The sequence below is a fragment of the Sus scrofa genome, chromosome 6 (assembly GCF_054392235.1).
Source record: "Sus scrofa isolate SSC_HxYL_T2T_F1_AM1 chromosome 6, Sscrofa_HxYL_maternal_Yorkshire_Landrace_v2.0, whole genome shotgun sequence".
Classification (NCBI taxonomy): domain Eukaryota; kingdom Metazoa; phylum Chordata; class Mammalia; order Artiodactyla; family Suidae; genus Sus; species Sus scrofa.
Window position 1 is genome coordinate 78,987,465 of NC_139388.1, and position 25,717 is coordinate 79,013,181.

Here is a 25,717-nt window from a genome sequence, read left to right on the forward strand (position 1 = left end):
ATACCTGCAGGATGCCTGTCACTGTCTGGTTTCTCTGAGATGCCTATTGCCACGTCCCAGCACACCTGGACTCCTGCCTGGCCTGTCATGGGTGTGTCGTTAATGTTTATGGAATCAGTGACTGGAGGAGACAGCAAGCCTTGCTCCTGCCCTTTAAGGCCCATCCTCACTGGGCAGCATCACCCATCCATCCCTGCCCAGCTTGTCAGGGCCACTCAGGAAATAGCACCTTTTTTTTTTGGCCACGGCCATTGGCATGTGGAAGTTCTGGGCCAGGAATTGAACCCATGCCACAGCTGTAACCAGAACCATAGCAGCAACAGTGCCATATCCTTAACCCACTGAGCCACCAGGCAACTCCAGAAAATAGCAGCTATTTTATGATTATTATAATTATTGGTTGGCATTGTTGTTGTCACTCTTATAATTGCATGGTCATGGCAGTTGTTCAGCCTAGAAGTTTCTCCTGGCTCAAGGAGCCGTCTTGACCCTTGACCACGCTCACCTGCTCTGGCTATTTTGCTTCAGTGATAAAGTTCAGTCCCAAAATGTGTGGAGGGATGATTCCTCCACTGATCCTTAGATCTAAATACCTTGCAGGGTGGATTAAGGGCCAGACCTGGCAGATATTTAATAACCTCCAGTGCTTTCCAGGCCCCCCGTGGGGCAGAGGCAGTGTGGCCTAACTCCTGGCCTCACGGGACAGAGGACATGATGAGAACACCCACAGACACACGGGAGCTGGGATCCCCACCCTGGGGCTTCCAGGTGGATGATCTGGGTTCGGATCTGGACAGAGTCTGTTATCTCGGACTGTCACCACCCTCAATGCCCCTCCCTCCTCTTACAGTGGGGGTGAGGGGGCAGCCAGGAAGCATTTTGATGATTGGCATAACAAAGATGATGTTTGAGAGTGTCCAGCTTGGTGCCCGGGCAGGAAGGACTCTGGGTCACTGTGTTATGGCAGCTCAGAGAGGGCAGAGTCCTTAGACGTGAGACAGGGCTTCCAGCAGCCCCGTGAGCCCCAGGTCCGAAGGGCTGAGCCGAGGTGGGGAAAGGTGCAAGGTCAACACTCAGCCTTGACTCTTAGCTCCTAAGCAGGTTACTTAGGTCACTGACATTCGTCTTTGTCACCGAGTGGTCCCAGATAGCCCCTCACCTGTTCCATCTCTCCGTCATCAGCACATCTCTGATTCTGATGTTGAACAAAGGACTGCCGTGTTCATGGAAGCACTAGGTAGACGTTTAAAAGCTGATTCTTTAAAGAATGGCTGGGGGGCAGGTGGGAGACAGGATCTTAGGGGGACTCTGGACTCAGATTATCTGGTTCACAGCCTCGCTCTGCTACTTATTAACGTGAGGCTTTGGGCAGGTCATGTAACCTCTCTGAGCACCTGCAGCATGGGGATGATGGCAGCGTGGTTATGAAGATGAAATGAGGTGCTTCGGGCTCAGAGCAAGCATTCGATGCATGTTAGCTTTGGGAGATCCAGGCTTCCAAAAACAAAAGGCCCTCTTGTAAAATGTGTTAACACCCCCTCTCTGTAGTGACACACCTTGTCTATATCCTGCTGTACCCGAACCTCTGAGAGCCCTGCTCCTGATGCCTGCATAGGGGTTCTTTTCCTGGAGCAGTCGGTGAAAGGCCAGTGAAGCCCTGAAATTGTACAGGATTGTGCCTGGGAGACCTTACAGTATGCTGAATAATGAAATTATTAATGAATAATGACCCTCCCCTTCCAGAGACATCCACATCCTAACCCCAGAACCTGTGAACACGTTACTTTATGTGAGGAAAGGGCCTCAGCAGATTCACCTTATCCAACTGGGCATGATGTAGTCACAAGAATCCTTCTAAGTGGGAAGCAGGAGGGTCAGAGTCAGAGGAGGAGATGTGATGAAAGAAGCAGAGGTTGGAAGGTGGAAGAAGGGGCCAGGAGCCAAGGAATGCAGGCAAGGCAACAGGTTCTCTCTTAAACCTTCCAGAAGCAATGCAGCTCTGCGGACACCTCGGATTTAGACTTCTGACCTCCAGAACCATAAAGGGAATGAATTTGCATTGCTTTAAGCCACTAAATTTGTGAACTGTGTTACAGTGGCAACAGGAGACTAACACAGCCCTTCTCCAGGAAGTGTCTGGAGGTGTTTATCAGATTTTCACCCATGTTGACAGTCAGTTAATGGACCGTCACTGGTCCCAAGCCTCCCACCTGACCTGTGAATCCCCTGCTGGATTTTACTGCAGCCGCTTCCCTCTTCCTCGGGAAGAGCCTAATGTTCCCGTGGAGCGCATCTGAAACACAGATGCATAAGCCTCTGAGAAGCCCCATGGAACAGCCTGTCCGGTCACCCTGGAGGTTCCTAATCAAGGCCATTCCAGGTCCCCACGGAGCGTGCCTCCCCTGGTCCCCAGTCACACCTGACACCGACTCTCCAAGCCACTGCTGCCTGTCTGGATGGGGAAACGGGCTGTGGTTCCAGCACCGGAGCAATAGAGGCACTTCTGGGTGGGAATAAATCTCTTAGCAGCTGCTGGAGGCCACAACCTGGTGGGTAACTTAGATTTATCATCCTCAGATAGCCACAGCTCCTCAGCAGAGCCCTGCAGCCTCTCGCCTCCCCAGGTTCCCCCCACCCCCCACCCCCACATGGCAGCAGCAGCAGACCTGGCACCCATTACATCACTGGATCCTCAGAAGCAGCGTCTCCCTTTTACAGATGTGGAAACAGGCTCATGGAGGTGAAGTGCATTGCCAGGAGAGTACCAAATTGAACAGAGGTCCAACAGACTCCATCTATTTTCCACAGCTTCACTAGGTCAACTACGGGTTCTTTCGTTAAATCCCATGATAACTATGGCACGCTTTTCATTCATTCAGTGAATGTTTATTTGGCTCCTCCCACGTGGACCAGGCCTGTTCTAGGACTGAGAGGAAGCAGCAGACAAAGCAGAAAGAAATGCCCACCCTTGAGAGCTGACATTTCAGAACAGCTCTGCCCAATGGAAGTAGAATGTGAGCCCCATCTGTAATTTTTATTTTTACTTTTTTTCTAGGGCTGCAGGTGCAGCATATGGAGGTTCCAAGGCTGGGGTCAAATCAGAGCTACAGCTGCCAGCCTACGCCACAGCCACAGCAATGCCAGATCCAAGCCAAGTCTGAGACTTACACCGTACCTCGTGGCAATGCTGGATCCTTAACCCACTGAGCAAGGCCAGGAATCAAATCTGCATCCTCATGGATACTAGTCGAGTTCGTTTCCACTGACCTGCAATGGGAACTCCTTGTCATTTTAAATTTAAACTAAAAATTGTGGAGTTCCCGTTGTGGTGCAGCAGAAATGAATCCGACTAGGAACCATGAGGTTGCGGCTTTGATCCCTGGCCTCACTCAGTGGGTTAAGGATCCGGCGTTGCCGTGAGCTGTGGTGTAGGTCACAGCTGGGGCTCGGATCCTGCGTGGCTGTGGCTGTGGTGTAGGCCAGTGACTACAGCTCCTATTAGACCCCTAGCCTGGGAACCTCCATATGCCACAGTATGGCCCTAAAAAGCAAATAAAGAAATAAATAAAATAAAAATTGTAATTTAAAATGGTACCCGCATTTTTTAAAAGGTACAAAGAAACAGACTGAGTTAATTTTAATCATATATTTTACTTAACTCAGTATATCTGAAATAGATCATTTCAACATGGAATTAAATAAAAATGTTCACGAGCTCTTCTTGTCCCACAAAGTCTTTGGAATCTGGTTTGTATCTCAGCACAGCCCAGCCACATTTGAAGAGCTTATCAGCCATACATGATAGGTGGCCGTTATATTAGGCAGTGCAGCTCTTGCATGCAGCAAATTCCCACCGGCCACCCCAGCATCCACCTGCGTGTGACTGGTGTCACTCGCACTGCCCAGTGGAGCTGAGCAGCCATCAGTCCATCCCTACCACATCCAGCCTGGGATTGCACTGGCCACACATCTCTGTGGCTTCTTGTGGCTGGGGTGTGGTGCAGTTTGGGGACCAGCATTTCTTTGTTGGGTAGTAGGTGGAGGTGCTGAGCCTCAGCTCAGGTTGGTTTAATTCAGCCTTTAATTTGTGCCACCTCAAAACAGCTATGGTCCTTGCAGGGTCACTCTCTAGTTTCATTATTGCCGTTATTACTTCATTTTCTTTTCTCTTCCCTCCCCCATTTAATCCTCCTTCCATTTAATCTTTTCTCCCTGGGACAACCATCCCAGGGGCATAGAATGCCCTGAGTTGCTACACCTGGGACATGTGCCCACCCCTGGAGCCAGAGTTCAGGTCAAGCACCTGGACTGGGAGTAGGGAGGCCCTGGCAAAGGAACAGCAGGGCGCTGTTCCACCAGGAGTAGGAGGTCACTGGGCAGGTGAAACAACAGCATCCTCTGAACTTCTCTAGGGACCGAGAGGCTGATCACTGCCCCTCCCTGTTTGACACCACCTGGAACCTATGCTCTCTGGGAACCTTCTTCTCTACCTGAGGGCATCTCAGTTTCTTTGCCCAGGCTGCCTTCTTTCCCCACCCCTGTGGCTCAGGCTTTCTCTGAAAGCCCATATTGAGTCTTACAAAGAAATTCACGCTTGCCATTCACCAGGTCTGGGCTGGTTGAGGTAACAGAAAGCCCTCAGCAACAGTAAATTCAATAAAATAAAACCTGTATTTTTCTCTCATGTAAAGAGAGGTCAGCAGTCCAGGGCTGAGAGGCTAGCTCTCTGATTACTAGGGACCCAGACTCCTTCTATCTTATTACTCTGCCATCCTCTGCCTCATGCTTCAGCATGGTTGCTGAGATCCAGCCATCATACCTGCATCACTGCCAATAGAAGGGAGGAAGTGGGGGAGGAGAGACATGTCCATTCCATTTAAGAACCCTTCCTGGATGTCCCCCTCCCCTGATACACACATTCTCCTTGTATCCCATTGGCCAGAACTTAGTCATATGGCACAGCTAGCTGCCCAAGAGGCTGGATAATGCTGTCTTTGTACTGGGAAACTACAGAAAACTGAGCATCAGGAGTTTTCTTAACAGAGAAAAAGAAGAGTGGCAATTGGGAACCATGAGCAGGCAAAACAAAACCTTCCTACCGAGTATCAGGCTAGTGAGCTGTCACCTTCTCTCTCTCCAGCATTGTTAGCAGAAAAAAAATCAGGAGGTGAGCTGTGCCCTCCAGGTGACATCTCGCCTCAGCCAGCTGTGTCTGCCACATCCCTGAAAAGGTCACCAGCTTTCCTAGCACTCAGCTGGGTCCTGATGGGCATTTATGGATCAGATGGCAGAGAGAAAAACAGCCAACTGTGCCCTCTGAGGCCCCTGAGAAATCGTTTTGCACCTCAGCAGTTCCATGGGGCTTATCTGTAGATGCTGAGACCACTTCAGTATCACCTGTTGGCTGCAAAGAAAGTCCCAGGAGACTTTAAAACCTGGGGGAGGCGTTCCTGTCATGGCTCAGCAGAAACGAATCTAACTAGTATCCGTGAGGATGCAGGTTCAATCCCTGGCCTCACTCAGTGGGTTAAGGACCCAGTGTTGGCGTGAACTGTGGTGTAGGTCGAAGACTTGGCTCGGATCTGGCATTGCTGTGGCTGTGGCATAGTCCAACGGCTACAGCTCCAATTCAACCCCTAGCCTGGGAACCTCCATTTGCTGCACGTGCAGCCCTAAAAAGACAAGAGAAAAAAAAAAAACAAAAAAAAAAAACCCGGAGTAGGGGGTGGTGAGTGTAGGTCCATAACAGGCTGGGGGCGTCCAAATCCCAACCTTTCCTTGCCGTACCATGTCTTGGCACTTACTGTATACCTAGCACTGTACACTTAAACATGGTTAAAACATTCACCCCTCAACTCTCTGAGGTCACTGCTGTCCTAATCACCACTGCACCCAGAGGGATCTCCAAACCCCTCTGTCAGGCAGGGGTTCCAGTAGCCCTTTCCTCGTGGGCTGCTGGGCGCAAAAAGGGAAAGATGTTGGGAAGCGCTGGTGACGCCGTGGAGGTTGTAAGCACTCAGCCAGGGCTGGTGTTTGTCTGTTTGATTTCCCAGCATGAAAGACGTGCCAAGCCCCCCAGCGCAAGCCCGCCTCCATGAGCTCTTTCGCGCCTTTCCCTCTCCTGCAGGCTGCCCTGTTTTAAACCTCAGCTCCAGTTTTATGATTAAACATCCCAGTGTCAATTATTTACAGTATGTCTAGATGAGTATCAGGGTTGCAGGGGACTGAGTGACTCACACAGGGGAGGTTGGCTTTTGGCTCCTTTTTTTTTTTTTTTTTTCCTATGGCGGCACCCATGGCATATGGAAGTTCCTGGGCCAGGGATTGAATCTGAGCCACAGCTGCAACCCAAGTCACTGCAGTTGGGTTCTTAACTCACTGCACCACAGTAGGAACTCTGGAAGCTGGTTTTCATGGAGGAGAAATGACAGGAAGGAGAACAAGGAATTCTGTGTTATGGTCACAGAGGTTGAGGTCGGCCCAGGAAGGGCTGAGACCTTCCAGCAGCCATGGTGGGGGGTGGGGGCTCTGTGTCAAAGCCTGGGGACTGGAAAGCAGTGGGTGGTGACGTGTGCTAGCTCTGGAGTCAGACACAGCTAGTTTGAATCTTTGCCCTGCCATTCGCTGTGTGACTTTGTGTAGGTACCTTAACTTCTCTGAACATCAGTTTCCTCATTTGTGAAACAGGGCTTATCCTAGAAACTTTCCATTGGAATTGTGGGGACATTTAAACAAGATAGTAAATAATGGATTAAAATATAACCACAGAGAAGAAACAAACTCATGGACTTGGAAAACAGACTTGTGGTTGCCGAGGGGGAAGGGGAGAAGCTGGGCTGGATTGGGGGTTTGGGGTCAGTAGATGCAAACTATTACATTTGGAGTGGCTAAACATTGCAATGCTGCTGCGTAGCACAGGGAACTATTAGTCACTTGTGATGGAACGTGATGGAACATGGTGGAGGATAATGTGAGAAAAAGAATGTATATATATACATATGTACATATGACTGGGTCACTTTGCTGTATAGCAGAAATTGACAGAACATTGTAAATCAACCATAACATAAAAAATAAAAATCTTTTAAAATTTTTCAGAAGGATATTAAATAGTAATAATAAATCATTAAGTATTAACATAGAACACACTAAATCTTATAGATGAAATAATAATTGTACATATTAGTCCTATTAATAAATGTGTGGCAAGCACCCAGCACAGTGCCTGGCACTTGGTAAGTGCTTAGGGAATGTTCACGGTTGATGCTGCAGCTCCAAAACATAACCATTGGAAAAAGAATTGTGTGACAGGTGACTTCCTAAATCAGAAGTAGGAGGAGACGAGGGGGCTCAAGAAAGGAGCTCTGGCTAAAATGCTTCAAGTAGGAGTCACAGGTGGAAAGTGGAGCAGAGGGTGCGGAGAGGGTGGGACTGCTCAGCTGGGTTCCTAAAGGGCTCTTGGCAGAGGGTTTGGGAACCACTTCTATGGAAGCAGCGTTGCTGTAGCCAAAAAAGAAAATGTCCAGATATGGGCAGGATAAACTTTCTCAAACTGTGACCTCATCTCCAGAATCGGGGCCAGTCTGATAAAGGCCTGGGAACAGGGAGGGCTTTGGTCCTGCAGGATCCTCATCCCGCAGAGGTCTGTCTGCCGCCTCTACACACCCCTGGTTTTGGTTTAAAACCCCTCATAGAAGGGCCACGTAAAATAAACATCAGCCTCGTTTTTGTCCTAAGGGTTTAGGAACTGCAGTTTTAAGCCACCAGGAGAGCATGCTGATAAAGCACGAGAGTGCCTGCCTTCTATCAGAGTTTCTACCCCAGCCAAGTCAGAACAGATGCAGACTTGGCTCGCGAGCAGAATCATGGGTTAACTTGTAAACCAGGTTGAGGAGTGCCGGGTGGCCCAGCCTCCCTCCAGACTGGCCCCATGAGGAATGGGGGCAAAATTCACCAAGTGATTGGTTTTATCAGGAGTAAAAAACCATGGCCAGTGAAACCACCTATCAGAATAAGTGAGGAGTCTGTGTGTGGGCAGGTGCCATAGAAAGATGTGAACTCTGGCGCTGCTTGTATTGGTTTCCTGTGGCTGCTGTAAGGCATTACCCCAAACTTGGGGGCTGAAAACCACACAGACTTACTCTCTTGCAGTTCTGGAGGTCAGAAGCCCATCATCGGTTTCACGGGCTAGGTAAGGTCAAGATATTCGAGGGCCTGGTTCCTTGCGAGGCCCTAGGGTGGAATTTAGGTCCTTGACCTTCCCCGCCCTCGAGGCCGCCTGCTTTCCTTGGCTTGTGACCCCTCCTCTCGCCACACTCCTTCTTCCCATCATCACGTTTCCTGCCTCCTCCTCCGCTGACTTTTTGCTTCCCCCTTATAAGGGCACCTAATTAAATTGGACCCACCTGGATAACCCCAGCTACACTCCTCATCTCGTGATCCTTGATTTAACCACATCTGAAAAGTTCCTTTGCCGTATAAAATAACAGCCACAAATTCCGGGGATTAACATCTGGATATCTTTGGGGGCCCTTATTCAGCCTCCCAATGCCTTTTCCCAAATTCTGAGACAGGGTGGTGAGTCACACAGAGCCCTAGACTGGGATCCAGATTCTTCTCTGTCCCCAATGGGCATAGCCTTAAGTTCACCCCTCACCCCTTCTGGGCCTCTTTAAATGCAGATGGCTGCTCCCCTGCCTCCTCAGGTGTTTCAATGACAGCTCATTAGAGTAGTGTTCCCTGATGGGCACCAGGCACCAGGAGAAGGCCCTTAACGCCTTCACTCACTGATAGGTCAGCTTTCCTGTCCCTGGACATGGCCTCTGTGGGTCCCCCTGCCGGAAGGAAGTACCCTTCTCCTAGATCTTTGCCTGGTTCCTTGGAAGCCTTGCCTCGATCTCTGCTCCGAGATCCCTTTCTCCGTGACTGTGTTCCCTGACCACCAGAGCTGCAATCAGCACGGCCAGCTCTCCCTCCTGCCCAGCCCAGCATCATAACCTTTCTCCAGCTTAGGCCCCCATCTAACGTTCTATAGCATATTCCCTGTTAGGCTGGTCTGGTCTGTGAGGTCTGTGGGACAAGGCCTCTGTCTGTTTTATTCATTCCTCTGTCCCCAGCACTCAGCAGGCCCTGGCACATGGTAGATGCTCAGGGAAGAGTGTGTTGAGGAGTTCCCGTCATGGAGCAGTGGTTAACACATCCGACTAGGAACCATGAGGTTGCGGGTTCGATCCCTAGCCTCGCTCAGTGGGTTGAGGATCCAGTGTTGCCGTGAGCTCTGGTGTGGGTCGTAGATCCAGCTTGGATCCCATGTTGCTGTTAAGCTGCCGGCTACAGCTCCAATGAGACCCCTAGCCTGGGAACCTCCATATGCCGCGGGAGCGGCCCTAGCAAAGGCAAAAAGCCAAAAAAAAAAATAGTGTATTCAGTGATAATGTGGACCAGAGGTGGGTACCTCCCTTGCATAGTCACTGGGCAGGACAAACGCGCTAACCTGTGCAAAGCTCTTAGTGTGAGCCCAGCACACAGTCAGCATCCAGGAAGTGGCAGCAGGTGTTTCTGTTGCTGACTGGGGGCTGGGGGTGGGGGTTGGGGAGGCTGGGGGAGTGGTCAGCGCCTGTGCTCAGCCTTGCTCCCCAGATCCTGGAGAAGGATCAAGGTGGTAGATTTGCTTTGATGGTGGCGGGGGCTCTGGCTGCTGTCCTGCATCCCACAGGCTCCGTCCTGGCAAGGAAACACACAGAGATGTTGTATTTCCCAAGATATACTGGGTGTGGCGAAAGCCCTGGAGATCGGATCCCCAGTGCCTGCCCTGCAGTGAGGGTCACGTGCCAGCCACTTGCTTAGAGAAAGACACCAGGTCAAGCTCCTGAAGAAAAGATACTGGTTTGTTAACCTGCTCCTTCTGTTTATGGCTCCCAGAGTCTTCAGAATGAACTTGTCATCTTTAATTTCACCAACACTTAATAGATTAGCAAGAGACTAGAGATGCCAAGTCTTGTAAAATTCACAGTGTCTTACGTTGGGGAGGGGAAGCTGCCTCTCTTCTCTGCAAGAGGCGGTGTATCCTGGGAGGTGTCTGCTCTCCCATCTCTGTGCAGTTTCTCAGGCTTCATCTTCTCCTGCCCCTACCCTCCACCCAAGGGAAGTTTACTGCCCTGCACAGCTTCTGCTTTGTTCTCCTCCTTCCTGCCCCCTGCAGAATGAATCAGTCACTCTTTCAGGAGGCTCCCTATTTCACACTCTTCACATGCCCTATCTTGGCAGTACTGCTTAGTGGTGAAAAGCATGGGTTTTAGGAAATTCGCATTGTGGCTCAGTGGAAATGAACCCGACTAGTTTCCATGCAGATGCGGGTTCAATCCCTGGCCCTGCTCAGTGGGTTAAGGATCCAGCATTGCCGTGAACTATGGTGTAGGTTGCAGACTCAGCTCAGACCTGGCATTGCTGTGGCCGTGACTGTGGCTGTGGCCGGCAGCTGTAGATCTGATTCAGCCCCTGGGCCTGAGACCTTCCTTATGCCGCACCCGCAGCGCTGAAGTGCAAAAAGAAAAAAAAAAAAAAAAGGAAGGGCTTTAGAATCAGACATACCCATACTTCTGCCTCATACTAGCTGTGTGACTGTGGACCAGTTACTTTATCTCTCTGAACCTCAGCATCCTTATCTATAAATAGAACTAATAGCTATTCAATGACTATACATGGAAAGAGCTCAGCAGAAGGTCTGGCACAGAGTCGGCATTTAACACAGGTTCCCTCTTCCCTTCTAGAGGAGGAATCACTTGTCTTCCTGCTGGATTCTAAAAGTGTCTCAGACACTGTGTGTCCCCCAAAGCCCCTGGCACATAGTAGGGAACTAGAAATTATTGGAATCAAACTCTTTAAAAAGCCATATGAAAAGATGGAGTTCCCACTCTGGTGCAGTGGGTTAAGAATCCAACTGTAGCCACTCAGGTCTCTACGGAGGTGTGGGTTCGATACCCATCCTGGCACAATAAAGAATCTGGCATTGCCACAGCTTTGGTGTAGGTCACAGCTCTGACTGGGATGCAGCCATTTAAAAAAAGAAGAAGGAGAATGGCAGCTTTGGAGTTCCCATTGTGGCTCAGCAGGTTAAGAACCCAACTAGTATCCATGAGGATGTGGGTTTGATCCCTAGCCTTGCTCAGTGGGTTAAGGATCCACATTGCCGTGAGCTGTGGTGTAGGCTGGCAGCTGTATTTCTGATTCGACCTCTAGCCCGGGAACTTCCATATGCCACAGGTGCAGCCCTAAAAAGCAAAAAATAAAAATAAAAATAAATGCACACTTGGGAGTTCCCTGGTGGCACAGCATGTTAAGGATCTGTTGTCCCTGGTGGCTTGGGTTCCATCCCCGGCCTGAGAATTTAAATGCCACAGGCATGGCCAAAAAAAAGAAGAAATGCGTACCTGTTACCCCTCATGCTTTGGTGATGAGGTGTCTCTGGGGTGAGCTGTGCATTGCCCTTTTCTGGCCTGCAGGTCCCACCTGGGGAGTGGCCCACAGGGACTCGGTCTCGTGGGGGCTGGCATGGTGCAAGGGAGAGGAGGTGGGCTTCAAGGTCAGCTAGATGTGACTGTGAATCTTGACTCGGTTGCTTACAGCTGTGTGACCTAGCACAAATGACTTACCCTCTCTGAGACTCAGCTTGGCTGCCTTTAGAAGGGGTGCCTGTTTCTTGCTCTCCCTGTTCCTACTCTGATCATCCCTCTGCCTGGCAGATTGCTCAACAGCCTTTGCTTTTCTTTTTCCCTTCAGCCCCCGCTGGCTCAGGCAGCCCCCCTCCCCTCTCCTCTACCCTCATGACTCATTTGCACAGTTTTTCCTGAGTGCACAGTCTACAAGGACCTGTTCTAAAAGAACAGGAACCTGACACCCTTTGACCTGGACTCTTCGGCTGATGGCCTGAAAATCCCAAGCGGGACAGGGGCAGCGGCTGAGGTAGCTCAGAGCCTTTCTTCCTGCCCCCGTCCCCTCCCCATGGCATGGGACAAAAGTTGACTGTGGGCTCAAACTTGGCCGAAAGGGCCCCACTGAATTCCTCCTTTGTGACGGGGATGCAGCACAGCCTGGCTCCCTGCGAATGGAGCCCAGGGATCCCTTTCCCAATTATGCAGCTTGGCAGGGAGAGGTCGGGGTGCAGGGAGAGTGGTCAAGGAGCCCCTTTGTCGCTGGGCTGGTGCTGCTGCCAGACACCACTGACTGCTGAGATTTCCCTCCTCCAGCCGGCTGGGCTGGATGCTTCTGGAACTGTGCCTTTGGGGGCCAGAAGTCGGAGCTCCAAGGCCACGGGAGGGTCTAAATCAGTGCCCTGGTTTCTAAAACTGTGTTCCGTAGAATTGCCGGGATTCAGCGAGAGGAGGACATGGGGAGGCTTGCCCGTGAGCCCCTGGAACCCTCTGCCCTGTTTCAGCCAGAGCAGTGCTGTTTTCTGTTTGATTGAAATCGCGGTCTTTCTGTTAGATTCAGAGAGACTCCAGGCCACGTGTGGGTGGGTGGGAGTAACCCCCAGCCAGGTGAGCAACCCTGTGGTCAGAGCTGTGCCTGCTTTTCCCCAGGGACAGCCCGTCCCCCGTCCCCCGGGAACCCCCTGGCTCTGGCTGTAGTTGGCCAAAGATGTTGGTGGGAGTAAAGACAGCGGCTGCCCAGGTTGGGCGGAACAGATTCAGGGCTGTCAGCCCTGCCCACTTCTACCTTGTGGGAAGACCAGGGGCCATCTGAAACCTCAAACCCACCAGGGAATTTTTTTCTTTCTTTCTTTCTTTCTTTTTTTTTGGCCATGCAGAAATTCCTGAGCCAGGGATCGAACCTGAGCCACAGCAATGACCCAAGCCACAGCAGTGATGCCGGTTCCCCAACCCACTAGGCCACCTGGGAGCTCCCCCGACCAGAGACTATTGATAGAATCTCACACTCAGGTCAGAATGGAAGTCCCATTTAACCTAGGTGCCTTTCCCTTGTTGCTGGCAAATCATTTGCATATGGATACAAGCTTTGGGTATCCTGATTAGTTTTATCTAATCCTTTCCCCCTCAGGGCCAGCCTTGGACGAGGCATTTTCCCCTAATCGATATGGAACACCAGTTAAACTTTGTAACTTGCTAGATCGTCATTTATTCATTCTATGAAGAGATACCAAGCATCCATTCTGTTCTTGCCGTGTGATGCTGGGTACTGGGTGCTGGGCGCTGGGCAAACAGATAGACAAGGCAGAGGAGACTTTCTTTCGGGGAGTTTATACACCAGTGGGGGAGACAAGGAGGCAAAAAGAAAGCAAAACAAGGCTATCTTAGACCGAGGTACCACCATCCACCCTCAGGAAGCAATGTCATAAGGACCTAAGCTTGGGGCTTGAGCGTAGCTGGGTGAGGAAGGGGACATTATAAAGGGTGGTTAGAGAAGTCCTTGCTGGGCGTTCCCGTCATGGCTCAGTGGTTAACGAATCCGACTAGGAACCATGAGGTTGCGGGTTGGATCCCTGGCCTTGCTCAGTGGGTTAACGATCTGGCGTTGCCGTGAACTGTGGTGTAGGTTGCAGATGCGGCTCGGATCCAGCGTTGCTGTGGCTCTGGTATAGGCCGGCAGCTACAGCTCCGATTAGACCCCTAGCCTGGGGACCTCCATATGCTGCAGGTGCGGCCCTAGAAATGGCAAGAAAAAAAAGAAGTCCTTGCTGAGGAGGTGGCATTAGCTGAGAGACTGAGGTAGTTGAGAAGTGGACATACGAGAGAGACAGATGGAACAGTTTCAGGTATCAGGAAAGTAAGTGCAAAGGCCTGGGGCAGGATGTGCTTGGTGTGACTAGAAGCAGAAAAGAAGCCACTAAGGGTTGGTGAGCCAAGAGATAAGATAGGAGGGAGGCAAGAGTCCGTTCCAGCCTGGTGGGTTTTGAAGGCCATGGCAGAGGAGTTTTGATTTGATGCTAAGAGTAATGGAAAGACATTGATGGACTTTTAGAGTCTCCTACTGCAAAATATTTTAGCCAACCAAAAGAGTATATATAAGGAGTTCCCACTGTGGCTCAGTCATAACGAACTCGACTAGTATCCATGAGGATGTGGGTTTGATCCCTGGCCTCACTCTGTGGGTTAAGGATCCGGCGTTGCCGTGAGCTGTGGTGTAGGTCACACGAGCGGCTTGGATCTGACATTGCTGTGGCTGTGACGTAGGCTGGCGGCTGCATGATTCAACCCCCTAGCCTGCCTAGGCTGGGAACTTCCATGTGCCAAGGGCGTGGCCCTAAAAAAAAAAAAAGAGTATATGTAAGATATATGTGAATTTAAGGAATAATATAATAAACACCCATGTGCTCTTCACTATTCCTCTCCCAACATCATTTCTCACTCCCCCAGGGAGGTAGCTCTTATCCTAAATTATGGTTTATAATTTTCTGTTTCTTCCTGATGTTACAAAAATAGAGCAATATATTCTCTAGTTTTGCCTGATTTTGAAGTTCATATAAATAGAATCATGCTGTGTGTGTTCTTCTGCAGTTTGTTTTCCTGTTCAGCTTCACATGTGTCAGAAAGGTCCACGCTGGTGCATATAGCTACAGTTTATTCCTTTTATCTGCTGCATAGTACTCCACTGGATAGTAACTGCACTGTCGGCCACTGTCATGGTTTATCCTTTCTCCTGGGACATGACTTTATTTGGTTTTCTGATCTTGAATCAGCTCTTCATTCTTGGGATAAATCCAACTTGAGATTATCTTTTTTTTTTTTTTTTGGCCACACCTACAGCATGTGGAAGTTCCTGGGCCAGGGATTGAACCCACACTGCAGCAGCTAACCCAGGACGCTGCAGTGACAATGCCGGATTCTAAACCCACTGTGCCACAAAGAAACTCCTAATATATTTATTATCTTTTAAAAAAACACTTTGCTGGATTCCATCTGCTAATGTTTAGGATTTTTGTTTCTTGCTGGCAGATCAGATCGGCCTGTCATTTTCCTTTCCTGCCTTGTCGATTTTGGAGCCAAACTTATACATTCCTCATAAAATGACCTGAAAAAGTACCCTCTGGAGCCCTTGTGTAAGATGGGAAAAAAAACGGGGAAAGATTTTGTCACTGTAGCTACCATATTGTCATCCTTCTGTAACGGCACTCTGGTACAGGATCTTGGCATCTTTTGATCTTTTCTTGCATGTAGCCTCCCCCTAAGAAGCAAAGACAACTCGTGCGTCCCCCATGAGCACCTCAAATTGACATGCTCACAGCTTACTTAGAAGGCTGCATTTCTGGTTTTTTACAGGTGGGTCCTTAATTCAAGATTTTAGCATGAAGACTTGTCAGGCCTGCCCAGAGCCTCCCCAGGTAACCACAGGTAGGTGCCTCTCTTAACTCGTTAACAGTTTCTCTTGAAAACCCAGATACAGGATCACTCACTCAACCCTTAGAGCCTCCTTGAACCAGAGCCCTGATGGATCCAGTGCCTGGGTCCTGGGTTGAGTCTGGCAGCACTGGGACCAAGGCTGTTCTGTTTTAGGGATGTCTTGGAAACTGTGAGGTCCAAATCCTCTAAGCACAAAATTAGCTTCTTTCCATATTTTTGGAAGGGAAAGAACACCGTGCTAAATATAGCCTGGGTCAACAAGCCAGAAACAAGATAAATAGCCACCAGCTGTACCTCAGGGAGCTGGGTTTCCACCCCACCCACCCCCACCCCGGTGAACCTTCGAGTTCCTGGTCTCCAGAGGAAGCGTGAACAATTCTAAGCTACCACCGGGCACCTCACGCTGCTGTGAACCCCGAAACACATACACCTTTATTGCATGTTCTTATGCGAAAAGCAACACATTCCTTTGTCTCCCAAGTTCTGTCCTCCCAGGAAAGCAAACGAAAATCAAAATCATTCTAATCGCACCACACAGAGAAAATAACTACCAACATCACGGTATGTAGGATTTGAGTGTTTGGAAATTGAATATAATACATTCAGCGGTTTCTCAACCTTTTCTCCCCACTGTCATTCTCCAAGGAGTCTTTTCAGACATTCCTTTTGCAATGCTCACCCACGTCCCACCCCATGAAATTTTAACACCCTTCGTGTGCTGGGTATCTGTTTATATTACTGCGGAGGATCGCAAGCGATGATAATAGCCACGATTATTTTGCACCATCCCCAGGAGCCAGTGTTTTCCCCCTGGTGGGTGATCTTGCCCCGTTGCGAATGCAGGCTTTAAATAATCTTCAGTAACAAACCTCAGTATAAGGACTCACTGCGAGCTGGTCACATACTGTTCTGGGTACTTTGTGTACATTTACTTGTTTGCTTATCCTAACTCCCCTGTGAGGTGAGTCTAAGAGAGCTTCTAGCTCCATTTGACAGTTGTGGCAACTGAGGCACAGAGAGGTTAAGAAACTTGTCCAAGGTCACACAGCTGGGGAGGTACAGAGTGAAGATGGGAGCCCAGGTAGCCTGGTTCCAAAGTTCACACTTAACCACTGAGCTGTGCTGCCTTGCAACAACATGATCTGGCTGTAAAAAGTTCAATATACAGAAGTAGAGTAAAGAGAGTTCCCTTCGTGGCTCAGCAGTTAACAAACCTGACTAGGATCCATGAGGATGCGGGTTCTATCCCTGGCCTCGCTCAGTGAGTTAAGGATTGGTGTTGCTGTGAGCTATAGTATAGGTTGAAGACATGTCTCGGATCTGGCATTGCTGTGGCTGTGGTGTAGGCTGGCAGCTGTATCTCCTATTCAACCCCTAGCCTGGGAACCTCCATATGCCACAGGTGCAGCCCTAAAAAGCAAAAGCAAAGCAAAACAAAACAAAACAGAAATAGAGTAAAAGTTACACTTCCAAGCTCCCTCCATCCCCAAAAGCAGTCGTTGGCACAAGTTTGGAACATGCCCCTTGTCTGAGATTTTCACATCTTTGCACGTATGAAAATGTATTGTCTCTTTTTTATTTTAACAGAAATAGGATCATTCAGCCTTTTCCCCTATATATTCATATATACATACCCATGTATAGGGTTCTATTAAAATGAGCAACACACCAAACCCTAAACTGTTGTTTGATTTAAAAGGTATCATTAGCTGCTTTGAGACCATAATTTAATATGTGTATGGTACCATATTTTAATTCAAGCAGATCCAGCTTATTGGCTATTTAAGTACTTTCTAGTTTCTCACTACTATAAAGCTATGATGAGGAGTTCCTATCATGGCACAGCGGAAACGAATCTGACTAGGAACCATGAGGTTGTGGGTTCAATCCCTGGCCTTGCTCAGTGGGCTAAGGATCCGGTGTTGCCGTGAGCTGTGGTGTAGGTCACAGATGCAGCTCAGATCTGGTGTTGCTGTGGCTGTGGCGCAGGCCGGAGGCTACAGCTCCAATTGGACTCCTAGCTTGGGAACCTCCATATGCCATGGGTGTGGCCCTAGATGGACAAAAAGACAAAAAAAAAAAAAAAAGGCTATAATGAATATCCTTGCCTTGTACATAATTCCTTGAGGTACAGAGCTTAAGGGTATAAACATTTTTGAAACTTTTGATCCACAAAGGCCAAAACTTGCCATCCAGAAAAATTGTGTGAAATTGCCCGTCCCCACACCCTCACCCACACTATTAATGCCTGTTTTCTGTCATTGGCAATTTAACAGGCCCAAAATGTGTTATTTCTGACATTGTCATCTTGGCCCATATCTCCCATCAGGGGGTTTTTTCTACTCACGTGCCAGCATAAGGCAAAGCTTGAATTGAGAATTCATGAGAACAAGAGGCAGCAAGGGTAACAAGGCCCCATCACTAGTTTAATAAGGAGGTTTATCAGCCTCCCGGGCTCTTTGTCGGGTCAGGAGCAGGTACTCGGCAGGTGTTCTCATCTCTCCTGCTTCCAGCATGAGCCCCAGGCTGCATCTCTCCACCACGGAGCCCACCAAGTCTGGCCTTGCCTCTGATCCGCTTGGCAGAACCAGTGCTTTCCTAGGGCTACCAACCCCTTCACCCTTCCCTTTGCGGCCCATGAGCGATGTGAGAAGCAGGGAGCCTTGTGTGTAATAGGAGACTGTTCCCAGCTGGTCTCACTGCCACCATCTCCAGTGGGATTCCTGCTCAGAGCTCTGCGTGCACGTGTATACACGTGCACGTTCAAACACCAGCACATGTGCTCGTGGGGGCATGTATGTACACACACACCCGTGTCTACACATGTGGTGCAGCACATTCAGGGGGCAGACCCTATCATGTGAAGTGCGGCTTCCCTCCCCGAGACTTTGCATGCACCCTCCAGCCCGAGTTAGGACACCCGGGTGCTGAATGCCACAGTTCCTATACTCCCTTCCCACTTCCTTGTTATTCCCCATAGCCTGCTTTCCTGCTGGCCTGGAAGCCCCCCGGATTCTTAACGTGCTCGCCAGTTTCTCCAGTGCCTGACACCGCTCAGCGGATGCACAAGAAATATTTGTTGAGTGTGGGAAAAAAAAGAAGGAAGAGGAGGAGGAGGAATGGTCTTCAAGCCGATAAAAGCTGTTAGCCCAAATATTTTTAGAGTATTTTTGAACCAAGCGGCCAGTTTCAGGTGGAGCCTGCTGCTTGATGAGCAAAATCTCTCTGCAGCATCAGATTTCAGGTGGCCTGGTTAGCCGTCCTTTTGCAAGGAATGGAAAGAATGCAGAATTGCAAATAGGACCTTGCCCATCTAAACAGCCACAAAGTTTTACTGTCCTGCAAAAGTTGCTGTGGCAGGAATAACGGATGTGAGGAGGAATTAATCAGGAGCCTTGCTCCATGGTCCTCCTGCCCCTTGAAAGAGTTTTTCCTTTTTTTTTTTTTCTTTTTTCTTTTCTTTTCTTTTGTGTGTGTGTGTGTGCCCATGGTATGCAGAAGTTCCCGGGCCAGGGGTCGAACCCACTCCACAGCTGTAACCAGAGCCACAACAATGCCAGATCCTTAACCCACTGCACCACCAGGGAACTCCCAAAAGTGTTCTAAGCTCAGCCCTGAGGTCACTGGCTTATCTGGCTCCCTCTTGCAGCCAGCAAATGGCTATGGGCTCCGAGGATGGCTGACAGCTCCCTTAGCCCAAAGCGTCTGAGCTGTTTCACAGGGGGAGGGTTTCTCATCCAGCTGGGCACAGCAGCTCAGGTGCGGGATGTGCGGGCTTCTGCCCCTTTAAGAAAAGCAAAACTTCCATGTGGCTGAAAAGAAGTGTATCTTGCAGGACAGCTTCACCTGGCCTCTGTTCCTGTCATTCATTGGGTTCGGCAGGCATTTTTTGAGTCCCTGCCGTGTTCCGGGAGCACAGCGAAGAAGATGTAGGCACGAGAAGAGAAAGACTCGTCCCAGCAGTTGCTGGGTTCTTGCAGGACACACAGAAGGGCAGCTGAGTGTGGGGAGGGAGGGTGTATTCAAAGGAGAACAAGGTGTGAGATGAGCAGGAGGGGCAGGGCCGGTTAAGCCAGCTGTGAGGGTGACTCTGAGGAGCCCGGATTTTCTCCTGCAACAAACGGGGAGGCATTGAGGGTGGTGAACAACACCTGCCTGGGCTGGGTCGTATCCCTGACCGAAGCTGGCTGCCCAGGCGATCCTCTTATGACTGTTGATCACGGCTCAGGCATGCCTGTCGCCCCCTCTCCTCGCATTTCATGAAATCCCACAAAATGTTTGCGGGACCTGCAGCTTGATCTTTCTGAGCCCCTGCAGGGAAAGGTCTGGCTTTTCCTTTTCGGGTTGGGGTAGGCGGGTCAGCCCTCCTGCCACGGGCTCCCAGGAGCAGCAGAAGCGTAAGAGCTGTGGAATGCATCAGCGGCAGCCCTGCTGGCCCGTGACTCAGTCCTGTGCCTTAACCCCTTCGAAAGGACAGCCCCTGTGTTCCGCAAACGGGCTTGAATCAGAACTGATTTTCCTCACGCCTCTCTCTTGCTTTCCTTGCAGACCTCCCAGCCGCAACGGTCCACCTGGGATGCCTCGCATCTGCTTGAAACCAGCCCTTGAAACCAGAGTCTGACTGCTGTCTTCTTAGTGTGGCGCTAGGGTTTTCCTTCAGGGCATTTAAGGGTTTTTTGTTGTTGTTGCTGCTGCTGCTGCTGCTGCTTTGTATTTATTTATTTTCTTCCTTTGACCCCGGCTCTTGCCCTGCCCCACCTGGCAAGATGGCCCAGTCCAAGGCCAATGGCTCACACTATGCGCTGACCGCCATCGGCCTGGGGATGCTTGTCCTCGGGGTCATCATGGCCATGTGGAACTTGGTCCCCGGGTTCAGTGCTTCTGAAAAGCCGACCGCTCAGGGGAACAATAAGACAGAAATCGGGAGCAGCATCCTCAAGAGCAAGACCTTCTCCGTGGCCTACGTGCTGGTGGGCGCTGGGGTGATGCTCCTGCTGCTGTCCATCTGCCTGAGCATCCGGGACAAGAGGAAGCAGCGGCAAGGCGAGGAGCTGGCGCACATCCAGCAGCCGGGGGTCGAGCCTCACGCCCAGGAGGAAGACAGGTGAGGACCGGCTGGCCCGCTCCCAGTGGGGGATGGACATGCACAGCCGCACGCACAGGGCCCAGTGAGGATGAGACCACATTCGCCCACGAAGCTTCCTCCTGTTATGGCTTCTGTGAGACAGTTTATCATGTTACAAATAACTTTGTCCTTCCAGCCCAAAGTTTGGCAAATGATGTGGTAGGAATGGATTACAGGGGTACCAAGATGTGGACACCCTCCTGGGGGGGGTGCTGCATGGTGCTTGGGGTGACCGGAGCCTCCGGGCTGGCTGCTTGTCCATTCACCCCAGTGTCCTCTGTGTTTATGCTTTGAGTTGGAAAGGTTGAGAAACAGTGTTCGGTTGGACCAAAAATCCCATGAAGAAATTTAAAAGACAGGTGGTAAATGGAGGAATATATGATAAAGATTGATTTCCCTGTTAGAAAAAGAGCCCTTCCAAAGGAAGGGACAAAGGACAGAAGCATTTCATAGACACACGAACAATAGGTATGCAACCTTATTAGTCAGGAAATGCAAACAACCAAAATAAGGCATCATCATTCTTTGACTGTGCCATTGGCCAAGATAGACTGTGCCCCTGCTGTTGGAGATCTGTAGGGAAATGGGTTGTGATGAGAGTGTTGATTGATCTTACTGAAGGGGCATTCCCACTAAGAGCCCGTATGAAAGATGCGTGCACCTGTCAGTTCTGTTCCTAAGAGCTTATCTCTGGGAGACCATCACACAAGTACAAAAGGGTGTGTACCCCTATGTTCATCAAAACATCACTTAGAATAGCAGAAACTTAGAGACAATCTACGTATCCATCAATCAAGCTGAAGTATGAGAGGCCCATTCAGTGGAGTTCTACACAGCCCTTGTGGATCTATATTTGATAATGCAGGTCCGTATCCACCACATTGAGAAAAGGAGGCTATAACCCAGCATGCTTGGGAAGGGCTTTATTGCATCCAGTGTTGTGGCTGGGGGATTAGAGAAGGATCTGAAAAGGTACACAGCAGAATGCAAACAGTGATTATCTCCAGGTGGAAAGATATCAGGTAGTTTTATTTTCTTCATTAGAGTGTTCTGTGTTGTTTGAATTTTCTGCTAGGTATGTCTGTATAGCAGGACGGGAGTTGTTTTTAATTTTGGAAAAGTTAAAGCGACTTTCCGATAGTAAAAATTAATCCTGCATATTCTAGAAAACTTGGGGAATAGAAAGAAGAACAGAGAAAATCCGTCACCTATCATTACCCATCCTGGCCATGAGCTCACAAGTTCCTTCCTAAAGGAGATGAGAGGAAAACCCAGATAAACCTTGAGGTTTCTGATGTTGGCCATTATCTCCTACACAAGTTCAAGTGTAAGACAGTGGAAAATGGCTGTTGGTATTAATCCCTATAAATGCGTGAAAAGAAATTCCCTGGTGGCTCAGTGGGTGGAGGATCCGGCATTGTCACTGCTGTGGCTCAGGTCACTGCTGTGTTGAGGGTTCCACCCCTGGCCCAGGAACTTCCGCATGCCATGGGTTCAGCCAAAAAAATAAAAAAAGTGTAAAAATTGCCCTGACTTTCAAATGAGAGTAAGGCTGAGGATCTGACCTAGCCTTTGAGTCTAATGGTGAACTTCGAAGACAAGAGGACAGACTAATTTGAGATACCTGTAAATTTTATAGTCCAGATGTTCCTTCTCTACCCAGGGACAACCATTTTGCTTCAGATCAGCAGCTGTTTCACGCATGTCCATTGCTGCCTTTGGTCAAAGGAGCCCCAGCTGGGCATCAGAATAGCCCAGCTGGCTTGTGGTTCAGTGTGAGGCTTAAAGGCGAGGTGTGTTGGGGTGGGAGTTGGCGGTTAACATCCAGATGATATGGTGTAGTAGCTGACAGTGTGGCATTCATTTCCTGCCCTCCCACTTCCTAGAGGTATGACCAAATCACTTTACCTCGAGGTATCGGTTTCTCCATCCGCACCTTCCCCATGGTGTCATTAGCAAGATGATATTGGTTCATAGGCACTTAGAATAGTGCCTGACTCATGGCCAATTGTTGAAGTGTTAGCTTTTACTACTCCTTGGACACAAGCTTGTTGTTTGCAAGGCTGGGATGTGTGGTCACAGTGGCAACACAGGATTTGGAGTCCACCTACTTGTGATCTTAAATGACTTGAGCACATGCTGACCCTCCCATGTCTGTGTTCACTGTCTCGCAGCCAGGAAGAGGAGGAGGAGGCCTCTTCAAGGTACTATGTCCCCAGCTACGAGGAAGTGATGAACACGAATTACTCGGAAGCGAGGGAACCGGACCAGAACCCCAGGATGAGCATTTCTCTCCCCTCCTATGAGTCTCTGACGGGGCTGGACGAGACGAGCCCCACCACAACTAGGGCCGACATAGAGACCAGCCCAGGGAACCCCCCCGACAGGCAGAACTCCAAGCTGGCCAAACGCCTGAAGCCGCTGAAAGTTCGAAGGATAAAATCCGAAAAGCTGCACCTCAAAGACTTTAGGATCAACCTGCCAGACAAAAATGTGCCTCCCCCATCCATCGAGCCTTTGACTCCCCCTCCACAGTACGAGGAGGTCCAGGAGAAGGCCCCCGATGCCCGGCCTCCCGACTGACGGACCCTCCCGGGCGTGTTCCCTCCTGTCACTCATCCTCTGCACCAACAGACCCCAGATGAAGCCACTACAGTCACTGTTGAGAAGCGGAGGGGCCGGATGTGTACTTAGCAATTTGGGCTGGGGGGGGAGGTGAGAGGTTCTGGGATTTAGGAGCGACTCTGCTGTCCCCAGACCCTCATGTAGCAGGTGCATCGGAAAGAGCTGCTGCCTTGGAGACTCTGCCGTCCCTAGACCCTCATGTAGCAGGTGCATCGGAAAGAGCTGCTGCCTTGGATCTCGGGATGCAGTGACCCCATCCAGGGACTCGGCACACAAGCATCTTCCCTGTTCTTGCTCAGCTCTGAATGGTCCAGGACAGCCCTCCTCAATCCAGTTAGGAAAGGATACCCAGCAGCTGGTTTAGTGTGTCTGGTTTTGTTTTGCTTCCACTAGGACAGTTTGGTTCCCAAAAGATAACAAGTTAATGCCTTTGCTCTCTCACTGGCGTCCCAAACTGTGGGTAGGAGATAGGACCAGCTTTGTAGAAAGGACATGGGCCCGTTTCATGAGTTAAGCAAAACGAGAGGCTGGAGGATTACATGGGGGTGAGGCCTGGGGTGGAGGGAGGGGTTCCCAGAGCCCCTAATGCCATCAGTTCTTGTGAGGGCCCAAGGCCTGAGGATGCATAAGATCCTCGTTTTAATCGGTCGACTTTACTCGTCTCATGTGAAATGGCAAAAAAGGAAAAGCTGTATGAGATGTTCTGTTCCCTCTAAAGCCGTGCAGTTGAGCTTTTGTAATAAAATGTTTTATATGTCATATACTTGGTGCCGAATTACTTTAGCGGCGCTTCCAAAACGGATTTGCTGAGGGAGAAACCTCCCTGCTGAGAGTGACACTGGCTAATAGATACTGCACATTTAGTTTAGGGCAGGCGCTGTGCTAAGCACTTCCCATATTCATCCCATTTTCAACCGTACCCAAGCCAGGTCTTACTACCATGTTATAGGTTAGTTCACAGAGAATCAGGTTCATTAAAGGGGCCCCTGTCACACCGCTGCTAAGTGGCAGAGCTGGGATTTGAACCCAGGCCTCCAGAGCCTGAGTTCTTAAACACTCTACGGTACCACTCAGTGCAAAGAGCTTTGTTAGACTTTGAATGAGAACCTGTGCCTCCCAAGAGCTGAGATTTTCCCCATCAACCCACATCCCCAACAGAAAGTTCTGGTTATTTAGACAGCAGCTTTCTGCCCGTCTAAACACCTCATGACATCTCCTCCCCTGAGAGCTGGCTCAGGTAACTGTATGATCATGCCAGACATGGGTGACATGTCCTCATGGAGAAGGCAGGGTGCAAGAAAGAGGCAGAGAGGCAAGGAAGTTATCTGCAGTATCAAAACCAAAGCAGGAGTTCCTGTTGTGGCTCAGCCGGTTAAGAATCCATAAGGATATGGGTTCTGTCCCTGGCCTCGCTCAGTGGGTTAAGGAACTGGCATTGCTGTGAGCTGTGGTGTAGGTCGAAGACACTGCTAGGATCCCGAGTTGCTGTGGCTGTGGTGTAGGCCAGCAGCTGTAGCTCCAATTGGACCCCTAGCCTGGGAACCTCCATATGCCACAGGTGCGGCCCCCCACCAAAAAAAAAAAGAATTAAAAAATAATAATAAAGCAGGTCACCTTCACCTCAAAAATCCCCAAGGGTACAAGCATGGTTTTTGCTCACTGGTTCAGATTTATCAGGGCCCTTCATCTTTGGACTACAAGGGGAAAAAAAAAAAAAAAAAAAAAAAAAAAAGCTCTAAGGGTAAAAACTGAAGAAAGACCCTAGCCCTTCCTTTTCTCTCCATCATGTTTTTGTTCTTGAGGTAAATATAACAAAGGCAGAGACAGAGGAGAAAAGTCAAAAGCCACCCACTTGTTCTTGGGCCTTAACTGGGCCCAGGGCTGTGAAAGAGGATCCCACCCCATCCAAAAGGAAGAATCTCAGCAGCCATCTTGGTGTCATGTGACCAGCCTCTCAAGTCACAGCTGATAGGCCCCCAGGTATGTGTCCACCTGACTCAGGAGAACCAATCAGAAGCTGGACTGGGCCATGCTCATCCCTCCCAGGAACTGGTCGTGAATGGAGAGGCTGGTTGAGTGATGTGGTCTCAGGGATAATGGGGCCATTTGGGGACCACAGGTGGTGAAGCTAGGGAAGCTGCTCAGCAGAGAATGAAGCTGCTGCTGAAAGAGGCAGATGTGAAAATGAGACTGCAGAGAGGGCTGTCTCCTGATGGCTTTCTGGTCCTTGGTCCCTGTCCCTTGGGAAGCCCAGCTGTACTTTAAAAAAAAAAAAAAAAAAGTTATTTGATCACTTTCCTCTTTTTCTCATTCTTTCTTTCTTTCTTTCTTTTTCTTTGTAGGGCCACAACCATATGGAGGTTCCCAGGCTAGGGGTCAAATCAGAGCTACAGCTGCTGGCCTACACCACAGTCACAGCAACAGCAGATCCAAGCCATGTCTGCCACCTACACCACAGCTCATGGCAATCCCAGATCCTTAACCCACTGAGTGAGGCCAGGGATGGAACCCACGACCTCATAGTTCCTAGTCGGATTTGTTTCTGCTGTGCCATGACAGGAACTCCATTATTCTTTCTTTCTTTATTTGATTTGTTTTATGACAACACCTG

General features: G+C 49.8%; 1 protein-coding gene across 10 annotated transcripts in view; it reads left to right on the plus strand.

Annotated features, from left to right (window-relative positions):
* The window catches only part of TMEM51 (transmembrane protein 51), a 52,415-nt gene extending 28,550 nt beyond the window's left edge, over positions 1-23,865 (plus strand). For 3 of the 10 annotated variants that reach the window (XM_021093407.2, XM_021093406.2, XM_084958448.1), the window contains exons 2-4: positions 15,276-15,347; positions 19,905-20,460; positions 22,656-23,865. In XM_021093407.2, the coding sequence (XP_020949066.2) occupies positions 20,123-20,460; positions 22,656-23,064 (747 nt within the window). In that variant the 5' untranslated portion in view covers positions 15,276-15,347; positions 19,905-20,122 and the 3' untranslated portion in view covers positions 23,065-23,865. 10 annotated transcript variants of the gene reach the window in all.
* Positions 23,866-25,717: the final 1,852 nt, after the last annotated feature.